We start from the raw sequence: 20,120 nt of genomic DNA, 5'->3' as shown, positions 1-20,120 counted from the left end.
ACTATGCATGCCCTTTTGGGGGGCAAAGAATGGGCCTGTTTTCATGAACAATGGACCATTTTTGCTAATTTCCCCTCCCATCAGCCCCCAGGAGCACTTTGCAGGCCTCTTAAACTCTCTGCATGCCCTGTTTTTCACAAAAAATGAGGGGTGAAGGGGGTTTGGTAGGTCTGAAGAGTGCAAACACTTTTAAAAAAAAATTGCCTCTTCAAAATCTTGGTGCGTCTTATACTCTGAAAAATACAGTAGGTAAGAGATTATTTTTTTTCACCAGGACCTCTTACAAAGTTTCAGTGACAATTAACACAGACCAGTTATAACTATCTCAGCTATGCAAAAACTGATGAGCAGGAAGTGGGTTTATATGCTTGTCCTCAGCCCCTCCATCTCCTTCTGATCTAACAGGATCTCAGCAGCAATGGAGATTATCATGGAATTAAGGTTCAGGAATTCTGAGTACTCATAGCAGCTTCAGCTTTGCTTACTGAGTGAAATACAAACGATTACACCATCCTAGGAGAAACAGTCAAGAATCCCTTATGGATACACATTGTGATGGTCTCTGAAAGGGTAGAGGAAGCTCATATCCCTCCCCCCCCCCCCAAAAAAAAAATCCATGTCTGCTCAGCGCACAGGCTGTTTAGAGAGGAGCTATTATCTTTATATTATTTGAAAAGGAATAAGAATTCTCAGCCTGGAATAGATTGATGCTATATACCAAACACCAAATAGCTCCAGGAAAGGAAACTCTAGAGCCTAAAGGGTTATAAAACTGGAGGCCCAACCAAATCCAAGGCCCTCCAGCCATACCAACAAGCTCTTAGGTACAAAAGAATGTAATGAAATGGTTGAACATTTTATCCATAGATGGTGGCAACGGTTTTAAAGAGAGAAAACGTTCCTTTAAAGGATAAAAATGAAAGAATTTTTTTTATGTGCTCTTCAGAACGTTTCACAAATAAGAAGGGGAAATAATAGAAGAATGGCATCTCTATTCCTTGGCCAATCACTTAAAATACAATCACTAAACATTTAATATGTGGCTTTTTAAGGTTTCTGGAGTTCTCAGAAAAGTGGCTTGCTGAAAATTATATTAAGTACCCGACTTTTACCTGGAAATGTTAAAAGCATAACATTTGTCTGCTTAGAAGACAGTCTCTTTATTAAATAACCGGCATTCATATCCATCTTCTTTGTTATGACGTGCTTATACCTCCCTGTGTGTCTCTGCAGGATCTCTCTGGTTCAATAGATGATTTGCCTATGGGTACCGAAGGAGCACTGAGTCCTGGCGTCAGTACATCAGGGATTTCCAGCAGTCAAGGAGAGCAGAGTAACCCAGCTCAGTCTCCTTTCTCTCCACATACCTCTCCGCACTTGCCAGGCATTCGAGGACCTTCTCCATCACCCGTTGGGTCACCAGCTAGTGTTGCTCAGTCCCGCTCTGGTCCACTTTCTCCTGCTGCAGTGCCAGGTAACATGTCTCTGGTGGCACGAGAAGCTGCTTTTGACTGTTTTGTACAATAGTGTTTAGAGCAGGGGTGTCAAACTCAATTTCACAGAGGGCCATATTAGGATTTGACCATTGGTCTGTGTGGCCAGCTCGATGTCACTTGTGTCGGGGGCACCTGTGGTGGCCCAGGAGAGGCTGGGGGCGGATCCACTTTTGCTAGTAGTTTATTTCGCTAGCACTTGTGTGTGTGTCCCCGACCCTCCCGGCTCAGTTTTCAGTTGTGACAGCTTCCTGCAGCCCTCTGCCAGCAAAAAGGGCCACCACGCACAGCCCTCCCGAGCTTCGTTTTTGCTGGCAGAAGCACCACAGGCTGGTTCTTCATTGTTTCCAGGGCGGTCCCGTGGGTCATATCTAATCACCCCACGGGCCTTGAGTTTGGCAACCCTGGTTTAGAGAGTCATCATAGCAACGAGACCCGGAATCAAGGCTCCACTCGCAAGTTCTAATTTTGAGAAGGGCTGCAGAATTTTCTTAAATCACCACTGCTGCCCATCTATGGTGTAATATTACAGCTCATACTGTTCAGTATAATAGTCACATTCCCTTATCCTTTATTAGTGTACATGTTATAGATTTTGACAGTAAATACAGTTCAAATCTAAATCCCAAACTACTTGGACATTAACTAAAATGCAGCGTTTTTCTCACTCATTCTAATTTATATCTGTAAGTTTGCATCTATTTCAGCTCATTTTATGGAAGATAGCAAAATATATAATTAGTCATTGTAAGAAATATAGTTACGTCTAACTCAATGGTTCTCAATCTTAGCAATCTAAGATGGGTAGACTTTGGCTCCCGGAATGCCCTAGCCAGTCATCATTGAAGTTCACCCACCTTAAACTTGCCAAGATTAAGAAATACTGCTCTAACTAATTTTTTTTTTTTGTCCTAGGCAACCAAATGCCACCTCGACCACCGAGTGGCCAATCAGATAGCCTCTTGCATTCCTCCATGAATCAGTCAACCATAGCTCCAGATAGAGGTGTGTATGCCACATTTTCTATGATTTTTCAGGATATCTGTATATGATTGTGACTGGAAGTACTTGGAAGCTTGTACTTGGACTAATTGTTTGGAAGTATTAATTCTTCTGCCCAATGTATTGTATTGAAATGCAGTCAAGTAATTTGTTCAATAACCTAAAGCAGCCAAGCGATTTGCTTCCTCTCTGAAGTACAGTAGAGTTAATAGTTAATATAGCAACAATGCTGTCCCATCCTGCTGTTTTCAAAGAATAAAAAATTGCCACAAAAGAATTTCATGGTTTAAGCCGTTGCTATGCTTCCTGAACTTATAGGAATGTGTGCCTAAGTGTGTCGGTACATTAATACATATTCCTTTCTACATAATCACGTTTTCCTAACTATAGAACTTACTTATTACTTCACTAGGTTATATACAGAGGAATCCACAGATTCCCCAGTATAATTCTCCTCAGCCTGGATCTGCCTTATCTCCACGTCAGTCTTCTGGAGGACAGATGCACACTGGGATTGGACCGTACCAACAAAATTCTATGGGCGCTTATGGGCCTCAGGGCGGTCAGTACGGGCCCCAAGGTGAGAGTGTGCTCTTACACTAAAAATAAACATATTTTGGAACTGTTTGTGAGTTAAAACAGAATCATGAATTACTGGTATGTAATGAAACCCCATCATTTACTGCAGTGTCTCTAAATCTTTGCAATTTTAAGATGTGTGGATTTCAACTCCCAGAATTTCCCAGCCAACAATTCTAGGTGTTGCAGTCCACACATCTTAAAAATTGCCAAGGTTGAGGACTGGTTTACTCAGCAATCGTCTGATGTCTCACTACTGCTTCCTCTTACTCCTGTAGTACAGCACTGAGGAATGCAGATTTTGCCCAATTGAACATAACAGTTTTAATTTGACTTAACTAGGTTTGTTGAATAGAAACCTATTTCAAACAAAGATTTCAGAAAAATAGGTTTTATCTCATTCAATATACTGGTTTGCAGTTAATCTAAAGTGGAAGTTTCTGATCTTGTAACTGTGCATCTGGGCATTACACAACCCAAGGATTGCTGTGGATTGTCCTAAAAGTATTGAGCTTAGCATTACACACAAATCACCCACTTAAACTTATGAGCAGAGAACATGAAAGTTCTTATCTGTTGTTATAAAAGCTACCTGTTTACTATCTTGTTGGAAGATGAAACGAATTGCTTTCTAGATCTAGTATATTGTGTGATTTTTGTCTTCATCACTGGGACTGCAATTTGCACTGCTTTGGCCTAATCATAAAAGGTGTGCAGAAGTATCATTTTCAACACTTTGACTACCACAGGGTAGTCAAATGAGATACCCATCCTCTATAGTGCTGCTTGATAATCTTCATGGTTTTTGGTTACTGCCTCATTCTAAGGCATAATGTATTGTGGTTCATTTTGGCTTTATGTGGCGACAACTCAACCATTATGGTTTTGTGCAAGGGGGAACAAAGATTTTTCTTTTTGAGAACCACGTTTCCTTAGGCAGGCTGTACTCTCTTATCTGTCATTGATAGAAACAAATCTAGCGATTGTGCAAAAGGTGCAAAAATATGCTCATGTGCAACCTATTCCTTTTCTCTTTGTCTGAGTTCTTACTTCTCCCGGGGGGCGGGGGTCACACCTCTTCTGAAACTTGAATTGCACCACTTTTGCAGTCTTGAGGGCCATATGTTGCCACCTCTGGCTAACTGAGATATGTGCACCCATAATTGTGACTCCTTTAAAAACAATAGCTTTTAAAAGAAAGGGAAAAAAAGAAAAGTAATGAGAAAAAAGTACAAAGAAAGAAAGAAAAACGTTATCAAGAAATGCCTTCCCATCTTTTTAAAAACAGTTCCAGCTGCATTTCTATTTTACCCTCTCTAAGGTTACAACACAGTTTTCTTTTTTCCATAGTTTACCCTTTCTAATCATCAAATCCATAAGTTCATTTTTTTTTCCAGCAACAAGTACATAAGGGGTTTCCAGGGTGTACTTATTGTCTTATCACTGATCAGACAAGTCAACTTTGTCATCTTTGCTAATTCTGTCATCTTCATCAGCCATTCATCCAATGCGGGTAGTAAATTGTGACTTCTTCAGCAAGCCCTTAGTTAAAAATAGATAATGTGTGAACATCAGGAAATAACATTTGTCTGATCAGTATAATTAGTTTCAGTGTGGTGATTGTAGTCATCTGAACTGTTAGATCTTATTTTATTTCAGTCTTTGACAATGGGTCTTAGTGGAGTCCACAGATCTTTGGTGAAAAGATTCACAGAAAAATGTTTTCTCGTTCAATGCTCTCTTTCCAGAGAGAGCTAATATGAATTACAATCAGTAACTTGAACATCTATTTTTGGAGTGCCAAAATTCCCCTCCCCCCTTCTCTCTCTCTCTCTCTCTCTCTCTCTCTTTCTCCCTCTCTCTCCCTCTCTCCCTCTCCCTCTCCCTCCCTCCCCCCCCTCTCTCTGCCTTTAATGTACAGATAGACCTACCAGATTTACCGGCATGTTATTCAGTGCTTTTATTTTCCCCCCTAGGTGGTTATCCCAGGCAGCCAAACTACAATGCGATGCCCAATGCAAATTACCCCAGCCCAGGAATGGGAGGAACCATGAACCCAATGGGAGCAGGGAATCAGATCCATGGTCAGACCGGTATACCACCCTACCCTGGACTTCCACCAGGGAGAGGACTGAGTCACGCTGCCATGGGCAATAGGCCTTATGGACCCAACATGACCGCCATGCCTCCCCAAGTAGGAAGTGGGATGTGTCCTCCACCAGGTGGTAGGAAAGCACAAGAAGCCGCTGCTGCTGCTATGCATGCTGCTGTCAACTCAATCCAGAATAGGTAAGGGCTAGGTTGAAGTGTTCTTTCCTGGGTCTTAATCTTTCTAAAGTAGCGTTCCCTCAACCTTTCCCAGTTGGCAGCCTGGGGAGGGGGGAAGAGGGGATGGATTTGTGTGAGGGGTGGGCACTTACAGCTTCATTTGTGTGAGTGGTGGGCATGAGTGCTGGTGTCCACCATGAGCGCGAGTGCCACTGCAAGAGCACACATGCACCAGCGCGCCACTCACATGGCCCAGTTACGAATAGGCCATGGCCCACAGATTGTGGACTCCTGTTCTAAAGCAATGTTTCTTAAATTTTGCATTGTTATATATAATCTGTAAGTCAGGCTAAGGCATGTTAGTTCTCTCTTTTAAAAATGAAATTTGGGTATGAAAGGGGATGAGAGTCAAACACCTGATAATTTCAGACCTGAAGGCTGCAGAAATTTGATGAAGACTGTGTGTCAATGTGTTCTCCTTCAGCAGTTTCAGTTAACCAAGCAATAGTAGTTGTGGATATGGGCACTTAATAGCTGAGGCAAGGCAAATGTCTCCAGACTTCTGTCTGTAGCTTCATCAGCACTTGTGCAATAAATGTATTGCAGGAGAGTTAAGAGTTAACAATTTTCCTGATGATTCTTTTGCATGCAATGTCCTTCTTTGCTGGAGATCTTTTGGCAGGAGATATAACAATTAAAATTTTCTATCAATGACGGTCAGACTCCATAGGGATTCATTTCTCCCCATCTAATGTTAATTAATAAAATAATGTTGTTTGGTATAGTATATAATCAAGTTGTGTTGCTTTTTAGGCCATCTAGTTACCCTCACATTAACCAAGGAGGAATGATGGGAACTGGCCCTCCCTATGGCCAAGGAATTAATAGCATGGCTGGCATGCTGAATCCCCAGGGTCCGCCATATCAAATGGGTGGGAATATGGCCAACAATTCTGCAGGTGAGGCATATGTTACTCAGTCGCTTCTCAAGTGTTCTGGATTTTGTGATGACCCACTAATAAACATGATTATGTTGACGTCTTGATTTTCTTTAGGGATGGCTGCAAGTCCTGAAATGATGGGGCTTGGAGATGTTAAATTAACACCTGCAGCAAAAATGAACAATAAAGCAGATGGAACACCAAAAGCTGAATCCAAGTCAAAGGTAAAAAAAAAAAAAAAAGAAACCCCAAATTGATTTTAAATAAAAGTGCCTTGTATCTCAGTGAGTCAAATTAGGTTTTTAAGGGATTTCAAAGAAGTTCTTGATTAGAATATCCTTTATAACTGATAATTGAGCTTTACTCAAAATATTGGTGAACAACTTGGAACTTAAAGCTTAATTAACAGTGGGGTTGCTGTTTTTTCTTCAACACTCCCATTTCTTGTGCCTCTTTCAGTATCAGCCTTGTTAATTGGGCCTAATTTAGCATTGGCAGGGCTATCCAAACAGAAAATACACATACTTTCAAAACTCATATTCCTGATAGTCCTAGTTAGCCTTTCTTGTTTAAGGCAAGAAATGGGGATTGGGTATCAAGAGAGGAGAAACATGGGATTCTGTGGTTAATTCACAGCCGGGATTTAAAGGTTCATCTGTAGCATCCTGGAAGGAGAAACCTTGATTTGAGGAGAGGTTTTGCCTCTATTGCAATTTGTGGCACATCCATATAGCGTGAATGGGACTGAAGTATTCTGGCCTGCCTGACAATCATATTTCCTCTTGACATTACTTCATTCTTATTCGGTGTGTCTTAGGGATCACATTCTAATTTTTGTGAAGGCAATGAAATGGCTTTTGGGGTTGTCTTAGTTTCCATGGGAAGTTTTTCAGGATATCAGTGGCAGCTAAGCTTCTCTGTGAGATTAACAACTCAATTCCCTGATATGAAGGACAGATTCACCATAATATTAATGAGAAGACTAGGAAACTGTCTCAGCATTAACTGAGACTGTAAAAGTTTAAAAATGCATTGGTTAATGAAAACAATTCAAGACTAATGTAAAATGAATACAGAAATTTAGGTGAAAAACTATTAAATACTGTTAATTAAAATTAAATAGAAAATTGGTACGATAAAAAAACCTAAACCAACAACCACCACCACCGGCATCAAATATTAATTTATAAAATTGTAGAATTCCCTTCCCCCCTCCCGCATTTTTAGAGATTAAAAATGTTAGGGAGGTACAATTCTTTGTTTGTTTCTTTTGGGGGGAAGCATGTCAGTAAAAGATAAAGTGGATAATGGGAAGTATCCTGTGGCCTGGAAAGAAATCCCTTGACTTGAACAAAACGTTTGAGTATCTTTGAGTAGAATGGAGGACCTTTACTAGTTTGCCTTGTGGTCAGATGATGCTATGTCTTTCTCTACTATGGCATCCATTTTGTGAATGCAGAAATTTCCCTCTCCGTGGCAGCCATATTGTGAGAGTACTCATACCATGTTCTCAAAGTTCCCAGGATGCTCCTCAGTTTACAAATGTTGGGAAATCTGCCTTATGTTTTTGCAATTGGCTTTACTTTCAGAACCATGTTACTTAGTGTCCTGAAGCATAGATTCTCTAGGTTTGTTTGTATATTTATTTTAAACGCTCATTTATACAGATGCTATTTTATTGAAGTTTTTTAAAAAAAACTTTCCACAAGTTTTATACCTTGCTCCTCCCATCATATTCAGATTCTTACATATCCTCAAGATACTGTATTAAAAAGCAAATAAAAAAATAAGCTGTGAATAAAACGGGTACCACCAGCTGCTGGCATAATAAAAGAAAATGCAGAGCATTTTGAATTGTCAACAAAGCAGGAAAGAATCTCCTCAAACTGAATAGAAAAGCCCCAAACGAATAGAAAAGCAGAAAAACAAACCAGTTAGTATAAATGCAGAATCATTAATTGCCCAAAATGAATTGGGGAAAGGGAAAACTTTCCCATTCCATAAAAATGACCATTGTTTTAGGCAGGTATATCTGGCTAGAGCTTAGCTTCAGTTATACCTCTTCTTAAGAAGGATGTCTAACATGGGAAGTGACAATCCTTAGATTGCTTGTTCTTGATGGTGTGAGGTTTTATGCCTCAAAAGCAATACTCTGGGTTGTGTATAGGAAAACACTCAGAAGAAAAAAAAAAATTCAATATAAATGTAATATGACAATTCCAACAAGTTTTGGGTATTATTTTGGTCACCGTTTCTTAAATTCAGTGAAGCATTAAAGCATTTACAGGATTTTCCCCAGAAGTATACTACTTTTGTGGGATTGGGTTTTTTCAGGAAAACCTTAAATACTAAAATATTATTTAATTTCCATAATAATTTTGAGTGTATTTCAGATAATACAATGTTCTGTTAACAAAGAAAAAAATATTTCCAGGCTCAATTTATTCCATATGTTGCTTTTAGTCTATAAAGCTCTAACCAACTTACAATTGGGAAATCTGATAGCTGCTTCTTCTAATTCAGCAGAAACAGATAAAATTTTAACAGTTTTACAAGGAAGGTACTGAATGTCTCTTTACCTAAAAAAGCTACAGGCAGCTGCTGGGTTAAAAACATCTGAATTACCAATAACTCAAATTTATGAAAGACTGCTACAAAACCTATTATATTAAAAATTGAGTTAACTACTTAATAAATTATGACTGCATGCACATGGAAACAATGTGGCACTCATAAAAACATTGAACAGCTTTATCAGTTCAAGGAAGTAGAATGCCATCCGCCATTTTAAGCTGGATCATGTTGCTGTTAATACCGTATTGACTAACGTCTAAATAACTGTTCTGACTTACCTACAGATTTAACCTAAAGACATTTGTATCTGGGGATTGTCTGTACATGATATTGGAAGTAGGTCCTTTTTAGTAGCAGTATCTTGATTGTGGAATTTCTTCCAATGGGAAATAAGGATTGGTTCTTCCTGGTTTTGCGGTTAGTGCTTCTTCTAGCAGGCTTCAGTAACATTATTATGTATACCTTTGAAGCATATCAGTTGCATCATTTCCCCCCTTTTAAACTTATATCGTAGTGGCAGTGTGTTAGAATACAGTATTGCGGGTTAATTCCGCTGACTGCCAGCAGTTCGATCCTGAACAGCACAAGGTTGACTCAGCCTTCCATCCTGAGGTCGATAAAATGAGGGCCCAGATTTTTGAGGGCAATATGCTGACTCTAAACCACTTAAAGAGGGTATATAAAGCACCATGAAGCGGCATATAAATCTATGTGCTATTGCTATACTCCTTTTCATTGTGCTGGGTAAGTGTAATAGGTGTGTGCTATGATGGAATACTACTTTTTCCTGCTTTATGAGAGGATCTCAGGAGGTTTAGATTTTCTTTCATTGTGCTTCTAAGTGTTGTGTCATTTTTCTAATTCACCACTTCCTTTCTTCTTTCTCTAGAAATCCAGTTCCTCCACCACTACAAACGAAAAGATTACTAAATTATATGAGCTGGGTGGTGAACCAGAGAGAAAGATGTGGGTAGATCGTTATTTAGCCTTCGCTGAAGAGAAAGCAATGGGAATGACCAATCTTCCAGCAGTTGGAAGGAAACCTTTAGACCTGTATCGACTCTACATTTCTGTAAAGGAGATTGGAGGGCTGACTCAGGTGAGTAACGCACAGTGGGGCGTTCTTATAGCAGTTTTAAGAAGGATACTTGAAGTGGACACTTGAAGCCTCTTTTTCCACTTAAAAAGTTGCCACCGTACAAACAAAAAGAAAACAGAAAAGAATTAAAAATAAAAAAGGTATAGTAAAGTATACAGCCAAGAAAAAGAAAAGAAATATGTAAAAAAAGTTACTTTCCACTTCATCACAACCAATAGCGGCTAAATTGCTAATGATTTCCTTTTAATCCATTGTTAAGTGTAACTACCAGAAGGGAAGTTGCCTCTCCCCTTCCCCAAAAGCTTTATTCCCGTCTCTTGTTTATTTTTGAGAGACTGCTGTTATTGCTTTTATTGTACACTTTAGGAAGGGTTGTGAGAGATTTGGATTCAAAGGGAAAAATATTTGGCACTTCTGGCTTTATGCAGGTTAACAAGAACAAGAAATGGCGGGAGTTAGCTACCAATTTGAATGTGGGCACCTCTAGCAGTGCAGCAAGCTCTCTGAAGAAGCAGTATATCCAGTGTCTTTATGCTTTTGAGTGCAAGATTGAACGAGGTGAAGATCCTCCCCCAGACATCTTTGCAACGGATAACAAGAAATCACAGACCAAAATACAGCCTCCATCTCCAGGTGAGTCAGATTGCTTTCTACAGCCCACTGAGTATTTTAGCTGTCCACAGCAGATAAATTTCCAGTAGACAGCAGCATCTACAAATAAACTATAGATGCTCAAAGGATCCTAAATTTCCATTTGAACATTTTCAAACTAAATATATAAACCTTGGTGCGTGCTATTTTCATGGATTTCATTTTTGGACTTTAGATAAAGAGCTGTCTCCTTGCTCCAGACCAGGGATGTCAAACTTAAGGCCTGCAGGCTGGATCCAGCCTATGGTGTTTTTAGATTTGGCCTGCAGGGCTGCCCTGGGAGCAGCGAAGGACCAGCCCGTGGTGGCTCTGCCAGTAAAAACGTGCGGCCTTCCGGAGCTCCATTTTTGGCTCGATGGCTTTCTGCCAGTGAAAATGGAGCTCGCAACCCTCCCGAGCTCTGTTTTCGCTGGCAGATCACTGTAGGCACCACAGGCACCCCCAATATGAGTGATGTTAAGCTGGCAATGCCCAGCTTAGCTCCCCCCCCCCCCAAGGTCAAACACAACCCTGATGTGGCCCTCAATTAAACCGAGTTTGACATCCTTGCTCCAGACAAAGTGTCGAAGAGAGACAAGTAGGAAAAAAAATGACAAACTGGTATTGTACACAAAGGTCGAAACAGGTGACAAAGTTATCCAACAGATTTTTCCCATTAGCTTCAGCTATATTATAATGTGTAGAATATGACATCCTGTATTTTAAGATCCAGAATGTATAATCTCCTGGGTTAAAGTGATGAATTTAATGTAAAGCTATTCATCGCGAGCCTCTAGTTTGAATGCAAAAGGATTTCAACATGCGTAGTTTATTTCATGCTTATAATGTTTGTCTTCAACTAAGTAACGGGCAGTGTCTGTAGCGAGAGTGTGAATTATTTTCTATGGTGGAGACTTTTAGCGATTGCAGTGATTTCGGGGAAACCAATATATTTCCAAATTAACTCAGACGGAATAGTAGTTCTACTTTTATCACAAAGGGTTTTCTTTAGAAGAGAAATGTTCTTGATTATCTGAGCAGTGGACCAGCAAAAACTATTCCTAATAATAGAGAAAGGAGAGATGAAAGTGAGGAAATAATGTCCACCGGATAAAGGACAAAGGGTGGGGCTGGGAGAACCAAATTCTAAAAGAATGGACTAAAAGTGAAGGCTTGAATGGACAGATTAATAAGAAGGGCAGGGGGAGGGGGGATGTTGAGCCAAGGATCCTGCTTTCTATTATTGATTATAGATACTTGATAATTTTCAGTAGGTCCTTAGCACTTAGACTTATATATTGCTTTACAGTGCTTTTACAGCCCTCTCTAAGCTGTTTACAGAGTCAGCCTCTTGTCCCCAACAATCTGGGTCCTCATTTTACCCACCTCATTTTACCCACCTGGGAAGGATGGAAGGCTGAGTCAACCTTGAGCCTGGTGAGATTTGAACTGCCAAATTGCAGGCAGCCGACAGTCAGCAGAAGTAGCCTTCAGTACTGCACTCTAACCACTGCGCCACCGTAGCTATACTCAGGTGTACAGTTTATTCTTTCTTGTTCCAATCTCAGGATATCTAATAGCTTTGTTATCTTAGCCCAAAATGACACGTCCTTCCCATTTTTGTCCCCTTTGGGTATATGTCTTTCCTATTCCATCTTGCTCTGGTTTTGCAATTTAGTGGTGCAAAGCATTTTGAGCGAATCTTTCGGTGAAAATTGAAGGCGAAGTTCACCTGGTTTAGTCAATCCAGCCCAGCATTGTGACCTTATTTTGCTGTTGGCTTTCTGGATTGTTAGGCAAAAATTCCCCTCATCTGTTTGTGTCAACTAAGGGGTGCTTACTGTACTTCCTACACTGTGATAACACTTAAACTACCATAGCTTATTCAGGATAATTCTGCCTGTTTTAAAGATTGAACACTGATTATTGAGCTTCTTGACACCTGCATGCCTCTTTCATGTGAAGTCCTATGGTGCTTTCATTCATATGTTGTTGTTAGTTGCAAAGTTGTGTCTGTCCCATTGCGACACAATGGATAATGTTGGACCCAATGGACAGGAAGACCTCCAGGCCTTCTTGTCCTCTACCATCCTTTGGAGTCCATTTAAGCTCACACCAACTGCTTCAGTGACTCCATCCAGCCACCTCATTTTCTGATGTCCCCTTCTTCTTTTGCCCTCAATCTTTCCCAGCACGTGGCTCTTCTCCAGGTTGTCCTTCCTTCTCATTAGGTGGCCAAAGTATTTTGAGCTTCCTCTTCAGGATCTGGCCTTCTAAAGAGCAATCAGGGTTGATCTCCTCTAGGACTGACAGGTTTGATCACCTTGCAGTCCAAGGGAGTCGCAGGAGTCTTCTCCAGCACCAGAGTTCAAAGGCCTCCATTCTTTGGTGCTCAGCCATATATTGCAACTGGGAAAACCATAGCCTTGACTATAGGCACTTTTGTTGGCAGGGTGATGTCTGCTTTTTAGTATGCTGTCTAGATTTGTCATAACTTTCTGCTAATACATTTGTTATTGGATAGAGATGCTTGGTGCACTGGAGTACATGTCAGAAGACCATCCTTGTACGGGAAAAGTACTTGACTGTCCAGAGTCCGGCTATGTGATTGGAAGCATCCTTCTAGCACATGCCAAACTGGCCGCCTTTACAGCAGGGAGATCCATTCTGTTTCGTGGATTAGATCTGGTCTCCTGGACCGCTGTAGCCTGAGCTCTCTTCTGTTGCCGTCTGCCACCTCTTTCAGCCTTTTTTTTTGGCTTTGGTTATGAATGAATAGCCTCATGCGCCTTGGGAAGTGCAGCCAGTTAGACTCAAGAGTTCAGAGTGTGTGGAATTGGCACCCTTCCAGCAGTTTGTAAATTTGTGAGTTGGGAGGGGTGTGTGGACCGCAGGGGGTGGGGAGGAACAACAAATGGCAGCGAGGCAGGGAATGCCTTGAAATCTCTTCCTGCTGATGTGAGTGTATTAGAATGCAGCTGAGACTTTGCTTCTTGGATTCCCAGGGGAAAGGAATGGAGCTGAAAGGCTAATGAATGGGGAAGAGGGTGGGGGAGGGGTTATGAATGAAGCTCCCTGCTGGGCTTCCGCTGCCCTGCCTGCCTTCTCCTGAGAGGTCCCCAGACTGGGAGGGAGCAGAGGGAGAGGGTGCCCTGAAGGTGGGGCATAAACAAACATGACCTGCACATGACCTCTAGAGGATTTTAATGAAAAGCTGAAATGACTCATCAACTTGCCAGGCTAGGCAAAGGGATATCAGTGTTGAAATGGTAACTAATGGAAATCTTAATTGAGAGTTTGACTCTGGCTGGCTGCTAGGAGTGCAGAGACCTCAGCCAGGCTACCTTTGAGACTGTAGATGAACTACATCAGCCCGATTGTTTCCTTGCTATCTCTAGTTTTTAAGGCGTTTTTTAAAAAAATTGTCTTGTATCAAGAAAAGCCCTTCCAATCTCTTTTGTCTGTTGCCATGAAGATTTGTTTGGGGCAAATTTTATGGGTTCTTGTGACTTAGAACTATGTTGCAGAATTATAGAGTCATACCTAAAGCTAAAGGTTCCCCTCACACATACGTGCTAGCCGTTACCGACTCTAGGGGGCAGTACTCTTCTCCGTTTCAAAGCCGAAGAGCCAGCGCTGTCCGAAGACGTCTCCGTGGTCATGTGGCCTGCATGACTTAACGCCGAAGACGCACGGAACGCTGTTCCCTTTCCACCAAAGGTGGTTTCTGTTTTTCTACTTGCATTTTTTAGGTGCTTTCAAACTGCTAGGTTGGCAGAAGCTGGGACAAGTAATGGGAGCTCACTCTGTTACGCGGCGCTAGGGATTAGAACCACCGAGCAGCGTGTTTTCCAATTAAAATTAGGAATGCGTGATCTCTTAATCAGTTAAAATTTAACAGCTCCCTCCCTCCACCCCAGGTGCTATGAATGAATTTGCATAGGGAATTGTATAGCATGTCATCCCTTCTTTCCTAGTCATATGTCCATAGCTCTTTCAAATCACCATGTGGTTGATGCCTCCATTCTCTTCTTGCAGCAGGTTCAGGCTCCATGCAAGGTCCTCAGACACCTCAGTCCACTAGTAGCTCCATGGCTGAAGGAGGAGACTTGAAGCCCCCAACTCCTGCATCGACACCGCATAGTCAAATGGCACCCTTGCAAGGCATCAGGTAATCCCCAGTCACTTTCTGCTTTCTACTGCTATACCAGGGGTTGGCAAGCTTAAACACTCAAAGAGCCACAAATGTCCTAACCAGAAGCTCCCTGTTCAATTCTGGAGCCAACTGGAAGTCCAGTTCCCCTACCATAGAGTCTCCTTCTATAGCTGTGTCCTTTTTCCTCTACCTGTCCTAACTGAAAGCCCTATCAATTGTGGAGTCGATCAGAAAACCCGCACCTTGCCATAGAGTCTCTTCCTGGTATGCCGTGCTCCCCCCCCCAAAAACCCCCCCAGAAGCTCCTCAAAACTGTGGCACTGATCAGTGACGGAGCTGCCGCAGAGGGATGAAAGAGCCACATGCGGTTGCAGAGCTGCAGGTTGCCGACCCCTGTGCTGTATACCAACAAATGTAACAACTTCTAGCAGCTTGTTACAGCCTTGGTAGTGGAGTATGGAATTGTGAATTCGTTGCAGTGGTGTTCAACTTTTTAAGTTGAAATGTTCCTCCTTTTGTTGGATCAGGAGTAACTCAGTAGGCCTTCAGGATGCCTTTCCCGACGGCAGTGACCCTACTTTCCAGAAGAGGAACTCCATGACTCCAAATCCAGGGTACCAGCCCAGCATGAATACTTCCGACATGATGGGTCGCATGTCCTATGAGCCAAATAAGGATCCATATGGCAGTATGAGAAAAGGTGATTGGTGTCTTTTATACTCCAGCATGTAGCCATTAAAACTGCTTAAGACTCCTAAAGCAGGGGTGTCAAACTTGCGTCATTGCATTGTCGTCATGTGACATATCGCGGCTTTCCCCCCTTCACTGAAATGGGGGTAGGCGTGGCCAGCATGTGACACATATGGCCCACGGGCCGCAGGTTTGACACCCCTGTCCTAAAGCAATGAAAACACCTCTGAGATTTACCCATCTCCTAATTCTCTGCCCAGTAAAACATCATATTCATGCATCTTCCATTTGGGTCTTGTTTTTTGTAGGCTGATCATTTACATTTTCTCCTTTTAGGAAGTGATCCCTTTATGTCCTCAGGGCAAGGTCCCAACAGTGGTATGGGAGATCCTTATAATCGAGCTACAGGTCCAGGAATGAGTAATATGGCGATGGGACCGAGGCAACATTATCCATACAGCCATTTTGAAAGAGTGAGGTTAGTATTTGCTCTAATGCATTGATTCTACCTTGCTGTACCACATAGTTCTTATTTAAGCAGATGTTCTTATTTGGGGTAAGTTTATTCATTTTAATTCCACTGCCATCATCAAGAAAGAAAGCCTTTCAAATTCCAATGTTTGTATAGCTGAGAATTAGCCTTGCAGGTGTTTGTAAAATGCAAGCATTTGATAAGAGGACTGAATTACAAGCAAATAAAGGCTTGAAGGATAGTACTATTACATTAATATGACTAGAAGCTGTAAAAGATCAGGTGCTATTTTACCTGTTTCCCGAGACAGCAAGTACAAACTCCCCCAGACTTTTAAATGTAGAGTCTAAAAAAGGTCTTTAAAACCCCTAATATATTCACCATTCAAGCGACTTGTTAAATTATACCTGTAGTTGCACAACACAGCAATACTCGGGTGTAAACAAGAGTTGTGTAGCCTATAAGATTTTATTTCCAGTAGCAGGGCTCTCTTTGAGGCTTTAACTTCCATAAAGGAGGCCTACAATTATTTCTTGTAAGTGTAGATGTTGTCTTGCTATAGAACCGAAGCAGGGATGGGACCTGAAGCCAGCTTGGGAACTGGAACACCGCAGCCCAACATCTTGCCTTCCACTCCGGATTCAGGAATGTATTCTCCAAGCCGCTATTCTCAACAACCACAGCAACGGTCAGTTCTAAAACCCCTTCTCCATAGGTGGATTTCATACTATTTACTATATCTGGAGATATTTTTTTTTTAAAAAAAACTTTTTTTCCCCCCTTGTAGGCATGATTCCTTTAGCAATCACTTCCCTACTCAAGGTACATCCTCTGGCAGTCCCTTTCCTAGCCAACAGTCCACCTTATATCAGCCACAACAGGTGAGCTCCCAGCAATTTCAAAGCTTGTTTGAAAAGAGAGCCTTAATAGTTGCGATCTGATGAGGAATCGTAAAGCGCAAGTCAATATTGTTTGCGAAAGAGACTGTGGCTTAGTGTCACAAACACCAGGCTTCCTCAGGTCAAGACCAGGAGGAATATCTCTAGGACTTTATTGAAGCTTTCATGTTTCATGCTGTGGACAGGAAACCAAACAATAGCATTCTTCAATAAAGAACCTTTGACTCATTATAGTAATTCTTTGCATGCTAGCAGTATATATAAGGGACATTTGTACTGATTTGCAATCAAAGATCTAAAATATAATTGCATGTTAGGGATATTTATAATCCTCAAGGTTGGCCTGTCCCACTAAACCAGGATTTAGTTATTCAGAAGGCTTTCCTATGGGAATGTTTTATTGTGAAGACTGAAAAGTTGCTACCAGAGCTCCTGTTTGAAAGGTTTTTTTTCCTGTTTGCCATGGAGATTTTTCTTGTTTCTGCCATAATTCCACACACATTTGTTTTGCCATAAATTATTTCTCTTGTCTGGAGCCGCATGGATAAGGAAAAGGCTGTCAGTATCCGAGCAGATCAAGTATGCTTGTATCCTGGTTGGGAAAGGTTTCGAAAACAAAGCAGCATAATTTAATCATAGAATTTGCAAGCAGTTCTCAGACTGTGATCAAGATTTTACAACTATCCCGATATGCAAAGGAAGCCATATAAATCTCAAAAGTACTTTGGTGCTATCCTGAATTCAGCCCTCCTGTATTTTTATATTTAGAGGATTTTGTCAGCTCTTCAGCCCAAAAGGCTTCATTGTATGTGGAAGATACAGAAATGAGGCTTTATGCTTAGGATGGTCTCCTTGGAATCTATTAATTGTCACTCCCAACCCTTCAGCCCATACACCTCCTCTCATTCTTCATAGAGGATTTCATAACCAGGTGCCCCTTTGGGAGGAATAGTTCATTTTGGCCCAAGGAGAGAATCTAGGTTGAGGCTTTCAAGTATCATCACTTGACATAATCCTATGGTTCACTAGAATGCTCTTCTAGCAGGAATGAAAGCATTTCTAGAATGTCTTATGGATGCTATGATTGGTACTGTAGGACCGAGAGCTGCTTGTGAATAGATGATTCTCATTTTCCCCCCTCAGAACTACAAGAGAACAATGGATGGCAACTATGGTCCACCAGCCAAAAGGCACGAAGGAGAGATATACAACGTACCATATAGCACAGGCCAAGGACAAGCCCAGCAACAGCTCCCTCCAGCACAAACACAACAAACAAGCCAGCCCCAAACAGCTCAACCTTCCCCTCAGCAGGAAATGTATAACCAGTATGCTGGGAATACATACTCTGCTGCAGATCGCCGGCCTGCTGCTGGGCCTCAGAACCAGTTCCCATTCCAGTTTGGCAGAGAGAGGGTCTCTGCTCCCCCTGGTTCCAGTACGCAGCAAAGTATGCCTCCTCAGATGATAGGTGGCCCAATACAGTCCACTCCGGAAGGCCCACAACAGGGCACCATGTGGCAAGGGCGTAACGATATGGGTTACAGCTATCCAAATCGGCAGAGCACTGGCTCTGCGCCCCAGGGGTCTGCCTATCACGGAGTGAACCGAACCGAAGAAATGCTACATCCAGATCAGAGAGTTAACCACGAGGGACCGTGGCCTTCTCATGGCAACCGCCAGCCTCCTTATGGTCCTTCTGCCCCCGTGCCCCCAATGACAAGGCCGCCCCAGCCTAACTACCAGGCCCAACCCAGCATGCAGAATCACATTCCTCAGGTATCTAGTCCAGCACCTCTTCCCAGGCCGGTGGAAAACCGGACCTCTCCAAGTAAATCTCCATTCCTGCATTCGGGAATGAAGATGCAGAAGGCAGGGCCTCCTGTTCCAGCTTCACACGTAACACCAGCAGCTGTCCAACCTCCTATGATACGGCGCGACATCACTTTCCCACCTGGCTCAGTGGAAGCTACACAACCAGTGCTGAAGCAGAGGCGGCGCCTGACCATGAAAGATATTGGTAATTGAGTCGCTTATCCTTACAAGGGTTATTTCCTGCTTACCAGTAGTGATGGTGACTATTCTATCAATGGAAGGATTAGCAAAGCCTGACAGGCTATATTGAACAATTGCTGTTCATGGCTATTGTGCCTAGATTCAGGCTGTGGGAATCCCAGTAGGTCTCGGTGGATGTTGGGATTAGTTCACAAAGATTCCTTGTGAGTACAGGTAGTCCTTGTTTAGTGACTTCACGGTTATGATGGCGATGAAAAAGTAACTTTATCGTCAGTCTTCGCATTTACAACCCTCATAATTCTACAAAGCAAAGGAAAACTGAAAGTCAGAGCACCGTTGCTGTTTCACTTAGTTTTAGTGACCACTTTGTTTCATTACCGAGCTGCTGTTCCCAATTATGGTTGTTAAATGAGGACTATCCATACAGGTGTGATTGGTCTAGCCAATGAAGCAAGATTCTTTTAGCTTCTTGTAGAAGTTGGAAAGCAGGGTTTGGTATAGTTTCATTTTATTTCGGGTACTGATGAGTATCAAATTCGGTTTTGGACACTGCAGGAACTCCTGAAGCATGGAGAGTGATGATGTCTCTAAAGTCTGGGTTACTGGCTGAAAGTACGTGGGCCTTAGATACCATAAACATCCTACTCTATGATGACAACAGCATAATGACCTTCAACCTCAGCCAGGTGGGTTGACAACTTCTGATAAAAGGGCTTTGAAAGTCAAAAAATAGATTAGAAGGTATGGGAAAGTTGATACAGGAGTCTGCCTCTTACATTGGGGGGGGGAGGGGGGTAGTGTGCATTCTGAACATTGACTGGCTTCATGCAAAGCCATGGTGTCAAGAACCCAGGAACAATGTGTGGAGGTACTTCCTTGATTGATGCTCGCCTACAATAGTATCTTGCCCTACTAAAGCAATTATCTGCAATAGCTGTAGATATATAGATTATTAGGAAGAGTTCGACCTTGCCTTTTTCCTGCTTCCAGTCATTCCCAACTCCTTTGTCTCTTTGCCCTCTGGGAAGGAGCTCTCCTGCCTGTCTATATTCTAGCACCCATGGGTTACTTAAATGCATGTTGAATAAACCATAATTAGCAGAATTTATAAAGCATGCTACAAATGTAAGTTATATCTCATGCACTAGCATAGCATCAGATGAAACTTAGCATTTTGAGAGTGGTTTAAAATGAAATTTCTAGCCTTTGCAGGCTGAAACAAGTAAGAAATTTCAGTTACCAGTTCACCATAAATCAGTTCTGTTTACCTACTGGTTTTTTGCAATTCTAGAATTCCCAGC

General features: G+C 42.0%; 1 protein-coding gene across 1 annotated transcript in view; it reads left to right on the top strand.

Annotated features, from left to right (window-relative positions):
• Positions 1–20,120, top strand: part of ARID1A (AT-rich interaction domain 1A) — an 86,725-nt gene that overhangs the window by 62,171 nt on the left and 4,434 nt on the right. Inside the window, exons 5-19 of the mRNA XM_087727349.1 lie at positions 1,234–1,474; positions 2,409–2,498; positions 2,908–3,075; positions 5,051–5,363; positions 6,156–6,301; positions 6,398–6,507; positions 9,747–9,956; positions 10,385–10,589; positions 14,625–14,757; positions 15,270–15,442; positions 15,769–15,910; positions 16,467–16,592; positions 16,692–16,785; positions 17,947–18,823; positions 19,375–19,505. Coding sequence (XP_087583475.1) covers positions 1,234–1,474; positions 2,409–2,498; positions 2,908–3,075; positions 5,051–5,363; positions 6,156–6,301; positions 6,398–6,507; positions 9,747–9,956; positions 10,385–10,589; positions 14,625–14,757; positions 15,270–15,442; positions 15,769–15,910; positions 16,467–16,592; positions 16,692–16,785; positions 17,947–18,823; positions 19,375–19,505 — 3,159 coding nt within the window. The remainder of the gene's footprint in view (positions 1–1,233; positions 1,475–2,408; positions 2,499–2,907; positions 3,076–5,050; positions 5,364–6,155; positions 6,302–6,397; positions 6,508–9,746; positions 9,957–10,384; positions 10,590–14,624; positions 14,758–15,269; positions 15,443–15,768; positions 15,911–16,466; positions 16,593–16,691; positions 16,786–17,946; positions 18,824–19,374; positions 19,506–20,120) is intronic.

The sequence above is a fragment of the Thamnophis sirtalis genome, unplaced genomic scaffold (assembly GCF_051295495.1).
Source record: "Thamnophis sirtalis isolate CommonGarterSnake01/CBP01778 unplaced genomic scaffold, rThaSir2_p1.2 scaffold_13, whole genome shotgun sequence".
In the NCBI taxonomy this organism is placed as follows: Eukaryota; Metazoa; Chordata; class Lepidosauria; order Squamata; family Natricidae; genus Thamnophis; species Thamnophis sirtalis.
Note: the sequence above shows the minus strand (reverse complement) of the source record. Positions and strands in the feature narration are given on the sequence as shown.